This window comes from Lepus europaeus, unplaced genomic scaffold, assembly GCF_033115175.1.
Source record: "Lepus europaeus isolate LE1 unplaced genomic scaffold, mLepTim1.pri SCAFFOLD_3_1, whole genome shotgun sequence".
In the NCBI taxonomy this organism is placed as follows: domain Eukaryota; kingdom Metazoa; phylum Chordata; class Mammalia; order Lagomorpha; family Leporidae; genus Lepus; species Lepus europaeus.
Window position 1 is genome coordinate 11,795,001 of NW_026909276.1, and position 8,299 is coordinate 11,803,299.

Consider the following 8,299-nt stretch of genomic DNA (forward strand, 5'->3'; position numbering starts at 1 on the left):
GTCCCAGATTAGACTGTTCACATAACTCCCAGCTTCATCCTGCTGCATTCCTCAAAGGGCTGCAGTGATAGTTTCCACCTGGCCTCTGGCAATGTCTCTCTTTGGTCTCTTCCTCTCTAAGTAGCTATTTAGTCCTTCCCCATTTGCCTCCATTGGAGGACATTTAAAGTGCAAATATCTTTAAGTAACTATCACATTGTATTGAAGCACCCTGTGCCTCAGGGAGTGAGTACTCATTTTCATGTAAAAATAATAATTATTCTAATTGTTGCAGGATACACTATGATGCTTATGAACATACTTTATAAACAAGTTTACAAAAATAGCACATAAAATTTATTGGGTCAAGTATATAAATGAAATATTAATTATCAGTTCCTTGGACAATTTTTTTAAAAAGATTATTTATTTGAGAGGTAGAGTTACAGATAGAGAGAGGGAGAGACAAGGAGACAGGTTTTCTATCCACTGGTTCACTCCCTAAATGGCTACAATGGCTGGAGCGGGGTCAGTATAGAAATGAGGAACTAGAAGCTTCTTCCGGGTCTTCCACATGAGTGCAGGGGCCCAAGCACGTGGACCATACTCTACTGCTTTCCCAGGCCAACACCAGAGAGATGGATAAGAAATGGAGCATCTAGGACTCCACCCAGCACTTATATGGGGTACCAGTGCTAACAGCAGAGGCTTGACCTACTACGCCATAGTGCCAGGCCCTCCTTGAACACTTTCACTGTCTTCATCTCATCATAGCCCAGGACCACTCACCTAGATGTAGTGGAGTTTTTTTCCCAGTACCTGGCCTGTGTTCTTTGCTATTTACCACCATTCTTGTTGCATCTTAACATAAACACATTCTCCCATAAGATGTCACCATCTTTGGTGTTTCAATGAACAGTAATCGGATAATAGAGACAAATATATTGCTTTAAATTTTTGAAAAAGGATTTATATTACTTGAACGATAATTAAAGAGAGATCTTCCATCCACTGGTTCACTCCTCCAGTGACCACAATTGCCAGCTCTGGGCCAGACCAAAGCCAGGAACCTGAAGCTCCAATTGTGTCTCTCACATGGGTGGTAGGGTCCCAAGTACTTGCAACAACTCCTGCACCTTTCCCAGGCACATTAGCAGGAAGCTGGATTGGAAGTATAACAGCCATAACTCAAAACATTGATCTTAAGGGATGCCAGCATCACAAGAAAGAACTTAACCCATTGAGACAAAACATTGCTCGCTCCCCAAATCTATTTTAAAGGAATTTTCTTTTTACCTTGGACAGTCTTGAGCGTGTGTCTTTTTTAATTCATCTTGCATGCTAGTTTTGTTTTCCATTTATACTTATGTTTATTGATTACCATGTGAACAGATTTCAGAATCATTAGAAGAAACCCCAGTTCTAGAATATTAAGGGAAACCCTATTGTGATTTTGGAATTTTAAAATTATTTTAAGGGTAGGGTAATTTCATTGTGATTTTTCTCTCTGTTGCCATATAGATTACAGAGGAAACTGTTATATATAAGTAGCAAATAAGACACTCAGAAAAATCCACTTCCAGTCTTTGTGATTAGTGATCCAGGACTGATATGTTGAGGATGAATGTGCTGTTACAGGTGTTGGTGTCATTTGAAGACCTGGCTGTGGACTTCACCAAGGAGGAATGGCAGAACATGAATCATTCTCAGAGGACCCTGTACAGGGATGTGATGCTAGAAATCTATAGCATCCTACTGTCCTTGGGTAAGTAAAAACTAGCTCGTACCCAAGTACAATTATTTTTTCTCAGTTGAGAATTCAACAATTTATAAGGCTTCATATGGGGTTGGTATAGGATTTGAGGCCGTGAAAAAAATTCTTCCCTCTAGAAAGCAATTCAACTTAGCCTTTTTCTGGCACTGCTTCTGGGCCCAAGCTGTTGTCTCTCAAAACCCGAAGTTAGTGGTTTCACAAAGTCAAACATTATTTCTTATTAAAAGGGCACTGCATTAACAAGCCTGAGGTGATCTTCAAGTTGGAACAAGGAGCAGAACCATGGATGGTAGAAAAACCCCTGAACCAGAGCCTTTCAAGTAAGTGAGCACATGTTGGTCAGGGTGACTGGGACAGAAAGCTCAGCAGATGCTGACTGCAGCATTACACACTAACTTTTCCTAAATCCCAGACTTTCTGCCAGCTGGTGTCATACATGCAACAAAGGCATTCTGCAGCCTCCAGGAAAGGCTGCCATGCATAGATCCATCTAGCTGCTTTCCTGCTCTTGCTGAATATTTTCTTAGATTAACCAAAATGCAAGTCTTTTCTGGCTCTTATAAAGTGATTTTCTAGGTTTGATACATCCCCCAAATTCTAACTTGTCTTTCTTCCTACTTTCATAGCCTGTTCTGTGGAATTTATTCAATTATTTATTCATTCTTTCAGTGCTTATTAATTGGCCAGCTCACAGACAATGTTTTACTACTTGCTGAAATTGAATTTCCACTTCTGGCTTTGAACAGACACAGGCCTTGTTATTGCTCAAATCTGTGGATGAAACTACTGAATGGGAGCTCTCTCATTGTCTCTGTAAAATAAATAAGAAAATAATAGGTTTTGCAAATATTTAAAAGGTGAAACAGCTCTGTCCTTATTCTTTCTGGCTCTCATTCTCTCATCCTCTGACCCATAAGTAAATAAAAAAGAGCCTTTGTATTGTGACATCAGAAATCATGATACTAAGCATGACCTTACATAGGAACATGAAAATTGGTGGTCCTATGCTCACCAGGAGATTGACATCTAAGGACAAGTGTACCTGTGAATTCTATTGAGCAGCTCACATTTGTTTGGGAGGAGAGTTTGAATTCCTCTTTCTTTTTTTTTTATAAAAAGATATACTTTATTTTTTGAAGGCAGAATGAGAGACAGAGGAAGATCTTCATTCTGCTGGTTCACTCCTCAAATGGCCATATTGGCCAGGGCTGTACTAGGCTGAAGCCAGGAGCCTTAAACTCCATCTGGGTCTGATAAATGCATGGCAGGGGACCAAGTGCTTGAGTCATTTTCCATTCCTTTACCAGGTCCATTAGCATGGAGCTGTATAAGAAGCAAAGCAGCTAGTTCTCAAACTAGCATTGCAAGTATGGGATGCTGATATTGCAGAAAGTAGCTTGTGCTGTGCCATAATAACCCTCTCCTTTTTAAAAAATAATTCTAAAATGGGAAAGAGATAAATGCATAAAGGACTCAGGTTTTCTTTGAAAGTAGTTGACAAGAAATCCTCCAACACAGAAATCAAAAACATTCAAAACTTCAAATTGTCAAACAGCAGTGTATAAACCAGGAAGTGATAACAGAATACCAGAATGAATTGGAAAAAATTCTCACAGAAGAAGAACATAGTGTGGATGGCAGGACCTATTCTCTTAATCCTGTATGAAGAGCATGCCCATGACAATATATCAGGATTTTCCATACTTTTCTGGTACTGTGATGCTGAAGGTATCAAATTCCTTCAGGAGTATGGGGCAATCTGTCATAGCTTGCAGGTAAAAGGCTATTTTATATTTGCAAAATCTAATAGATGCCTACAGCCATTCCCTTGGGAAGATTAAACATGACACTACAATAGGTCCTGATTAAGAGACAGACACATGTCCCCTTCCTGCATCTGCAAGTAAGTGATCTAATAAAGCTATCCCATTTTCAAGACTAAAATATCAGTGGAGAAGCACAGATCACACCATTTAAAAATAATCATGGTAATTGTGAAACTCAGACATAGAAATAAAGTGAGAGACAGGGAGATCTTTCATCTGCTGGTTTACTTTCCAAGTGACTGCAACTATTGGAGCTAGACAAGGCTGAAGCCAGGATCCAGGAGCTTCTTCCAAATCTCACATCTGTGCAGGGGGCCCAAGGGCTTGAACCATCTTTCTCTGCTTTCCCAGGTGCATTAGTGGAGAGCTGGATTGGAAGTGGAGCATCTAGTACTTGAACTTGTGCCCATATGGGATGCCAGCATTGCAAGTGGGGACATAAACCATTAAGCCATAGTGCAAGCCCCCAAATACATCATTATCATAACAAAATAAAGTAGAGAAAAATAATAGGGAAAAGTAATGTCCACTGGAAAGTACTCAACATACTATTTCATTTAGAGAAGTGATTGGATATTTTTATGAGATGTTTTTCCACCTTCAAAAATGGTTATTTATCAGAATATTCTTGCAGCATAGTGGGTAAAGATACCACCTGCAATGTTGGCATCCCCTTTGGAGGCTGGTTTGTGTCTTGGATACTCCACTTCCTATCCATCTACATGCTAATGTGCCTAGGTAAATAGTGGAAGATGGCCCATGTGTTTGTAACCCTGCCACAAATGTGGGAGACCCAAAGTTCTTGACTCTTGGCTTTTTTCTGGTGTGGCCCATGTGCATTATGGCCATCTGGAAGTGAACCAGCAGATGGAAGATATCTCTCTCTTTCTCTCCCTCTCTCAATCTCTCTCTCTCTCTCCTATTCTCTCTCTTTAACTGCTTTTCAGGGTTTGAATTTTCAAAGTCAGAGTTATACAGAGGAAGAGATAGAATCATGTCCTCTACCGGTGCACTCCTCAAATGGTTTCAATAGCCAGGGTGAAGCTAAGAGTTAGGAGATTCTTATGGGTCTCCCACATAAGTTCAGGGACCCAAGCACTTGTGCTATATTCTGCTGATTTCCCAGACACAGTAACAGAGAGCTGGATTGTAACTGGAGTAGCATGGCCTTGAACCAATGCCTATATAGCATGCTGGCATAGCAGGTGGTGTTTTTACCTGTTGTGCCACAATGCTAGCCCCAATAAATCTGAAAATATACAAATTAAATTCTTTAAGTTATTTTCATCCACTTGAAAGAATGGCAGTTAGAGCAGGAGAGAGAAATATCTTCCATTCTTTGATTTACTGCCAAATTTCCTGAACCATTAGTAGTAGACCAGTCTGAAGCAAAAAGTCTGCAATGATATCTAGACTTTTCAAGTGTATATCCAGGTATTTCAAGTGAGTGGCAGAGTTGCAAGCACTTGAAGCATTATTCACTGTCTACAAGGATATATGATCAGCAAACTATATTGAAAGCAGAGTAGCCGAGGCTCAACCTAGCACAGTTAGGGGAAGCAGGCATCTCAAGCAGTGGCTTGACCCACTTGCCCAACTTAAAAAACATTTAAGGTAGTTAAGAATATTTTTGAATATTGAGAAAACTATTGTAAAAACCACCAAATGGTAATAAATGAATAACTTCTACTGATGTTAAATCCATGCAACTAAGATAACAATAAACTTACTTTTCAACAAGCATTCCAAAAGAAACAGTTTGATATGGTTCATGAATTTGGTTAATTTTTTCTCATTGCAGTTGCCAACAGAAAGGATGACCTTATCAAAACCAACCAGAAAAGTGAAGAAGTAAATTTGAGGCAAGTTGTAATTACAAAAGTATCTCAACTCCCAAGAGAGTTGAATTCAGAAGTAAAAAAGAAAAGATTTAATTTAACCTCAGGACATATTTGTAAACTGAATACATAAATGGAAAATAGTTTAGGAAAGAAACCTGAGGTATATGACTTATTGAATGTTCTACTCTCTAGGGGACCTGATGAAATACCACCTGGAGAGAAACCTCATGGACCTAATGTCACTGAGAACTCACTCCAATACTTGGAACATCTTAGTCAACATCACCAGATTCAGAATATACATCAGGCTTTTGAACACAATGGCCAAGGGAAATGCTGTAACAGGAAGAGACTATCCTTTGAATGTGAGAGGATTTGTGTGGAACATACCTCTAATAAATCAACTGTCATTTTAGGAAACAAAACACTGGTTGAAAGTAAAAATTTCCATAAAAATGTCTATCTCAGTAAATGTCAGAAAGCAGGAGAGAAACTCCATGGATCTTTTGAGTATGATGAATCTCTGAATTACAAATCAGATCTTACAATGTATCAGAGAGCCGGCGCCATGGCTCAGTAGGCTAATCCTCCGCCTTGCGGCGCCGGCACACCGGGTTCTAGTCCCGGTCGGGGCACCGATCCTGTCCCGGTTGCCCCTCTTCCAGGCCAGCTCTCTGCTTTGGCCAGGGAGTGCAGTGGAGGATGGCCCAAGTGCTTGGGCCCTGCACCCCATGGGAGACCAGGAGAAGCCCCTGGCTCCTGCCATCGGATCAGCGCGGTGCGCCGGCCGCAGTGCGCCTACCGCGGCGGCCATTGGAGGGTGAACCAACGGCAAAGGAAGACCTTTCTCTCTGTCTCTCTCTCTCACTGTCCACTCTGCCTGTCAAAAATTAAAAAAAAAAAAAGAAAAAAAAGTATCAGAGAACACATATGGGGGAAACTGTCCATATATGTAAGCACTGTGGGAAATCTTTCAGCTGTAAATCCTGCCTTACTACCTATCACAGAACTCACATAGGGGAAAGTCTCATTGAGTGCATTGAATGTGGGAAAAGCATCTACCAGAAGTCAGACATCTCTAGAGACCAGAGAATTGCCACAATGGAAAATCTTCATGAATGCAGTGAGTGTGGAAAAGCCTTGTATCAGAAGTCATACCTCATTAAACACCAGAGAATCCACACAGGAGAGAAACCTTATGAATGTAAGATATGTGGAAAAGCATTTTGTCAGAATTTACAACTTAGTACACATCAGAAAATTCACACAGGGGAGAAACCTTATGAATGCAATCAATGTGGAAAAGCCTTTTATCGGAAGCCACATCTCATTATGCATCAGAGAACTCACAGGGGAGAAACCTTACAAATGTAATGAGTGTGGAAAAGCCTTTTCCCAGAGTTCAGTCCTCAATAAACATCAGATAATTCACACAGGGGAGAAACCTTATAAGTGCAATATATGTGGAAAAGCCTTTCGTTGGAAGTCAAGTATCATTATACATCAGAAAATTCACACAAGGGAGAAATCTCATGAATGCAATATTTGTGGAAAACCCTTTTGCCCCAGGACTGCCCTCATTAGCTGTAAGAGAAATCATACAAAGGAGAAACCATGATTGTAACGAGTGTTGAAAATCATTTTACCACAGGTCTTCCCTCATTAACTATCAGAATTCACACAAAAGAGAAACCTTATGAATGCAATATGTGTGGAAAAGCATTTTGCCAGAAGTCTCAACTCATTTTTCATCAGAGCACGCACGCAGGGAAAAAAAAATCTTATAAATGCAAAAAATGTGGAGAAACAGTTTTCCAGAATTCAAGGCTCAGTAGTCATAAAATTCACACAGAAGGAAACATTTTAAATTGACTAAATATAAAAAGGACATATTTTCCAGGAATTACACACAGCATACATGACAGAATTCACACAAAGAAAAAAACCGTGATAATGGAATCTTTGTGAACAATTACTTTGAGAGAAGTCTTCAGCACACATGAGAAAAATCACAGGAGAAGATATGTGGATATAGATGAAAATTTTCTACCATAGGCCAGCTGTCATTATCTATCAGAGAACTTACAGAGGAAAATCTCTACACATGCAATGGAAGTGGAAAATCCATTTACTCAAAGACAAGATTCAGCAAAAATTATCGAATTTTGCAAAGAATGCACTATATACACGTATTGGATGTGAAAAAAATGTTTTTGCAAATCAGACTTCAAAAGATTTTAGGGTTTTCACAGGAGGATGTAACGAGCTATGAAGACCTACTGTGTGTTCTTCAAAATCATCTTTCTTTGTGTCATACAACCTGCATTTTTAGCTCCTCTACTGTGAGTAGGACAGTGGAAATGAGCTCTGCTTTCACATGTGAGTGTTAATAAATATTGCCTATACAGTGGAGGATGGCCCAAGTCCTTGGGCCCTGCACCCATATGGGAGACTGGGAGAGGCATCCTGGCTTCGGATCAGCGAGATGCGCCGGCCGCAGTGGCTATTGGAGGGTGAACCAATGGCAAAAAGGAAGACCTTTCTCTCTGTCTCTCTCTCACTATCTACTCTGTCAAAAAATAAATAAATAAATATTGCCTATAATATTTACTTAAGGTGCCATTCTCATTTACAAAGTTACTTGATGCAGTTGTTGTGTTGTCTGCCTATAATTTTTCCCCTACATTATTCTGGTACAGAATAGTGTTGTGATCACAGTCACATCACCTCACTCATTTACCAGGCATAATGCTGTATTCTTAGCTTTGGATAATGAGTATTTTGCCTAGGGTAGGAAGTGAGTCTCCTGTAGTCATGAGTGTCTGTAGCCAACAGAATCCCAAACTTTGCTTTGTGTATGTCTTCTAGACTGCTGCTTT

The 8,299-nt window shown here is 40.0% G+C and overlaps 2 protein-coding genes across 2 annotated transcripts; both read left to right on the forward strand.

Moving 5' to 3' along the window:
• Positions 1 to 1,558: 1,558 nt before the first annotated feature.
• Positions 1,559 to 6,000, forward strand: LOC133755208 (zinc finger protein 717-like). The gene is made up of 4 exons (XM_062185422.1): positions 1,559 to 1,744; positions 1,981 to 2,073; positions 5,381 to 5,441; positions 5,613 to 6,000. The coding sequence occupies exons 1-4, from the start codon at positions 1,591 to 1,593 to the stop codon at positions 5,998 to 6,000; spliced, it is 696 nt and encodes a 231-aa protein (XP_062041406.1). The 5' UTR covers positions 1,559 to 1,590.
• A 346-nt stretch (positions 6,001 to 6,346) lies between these two features.
• On the forward strand, positions 6,347 to 7,346 carry LOC133755135 (zinc finger protein 37A-like). The gene is given in 2 exon segments (XM_062185405.1): positions 6,347 to 6,769; positions 6,771 to 7,346. Coding segments are annotated over 2 exon segments (687 nt in total). The 5' UTR covers positions 6,347 to 6,350; the 3' UTR covers positions 7,039 to 7,346.
• The last annotated feature ends 953 nt before the right edge of the window (positions 7,347 to 8,299 follow it).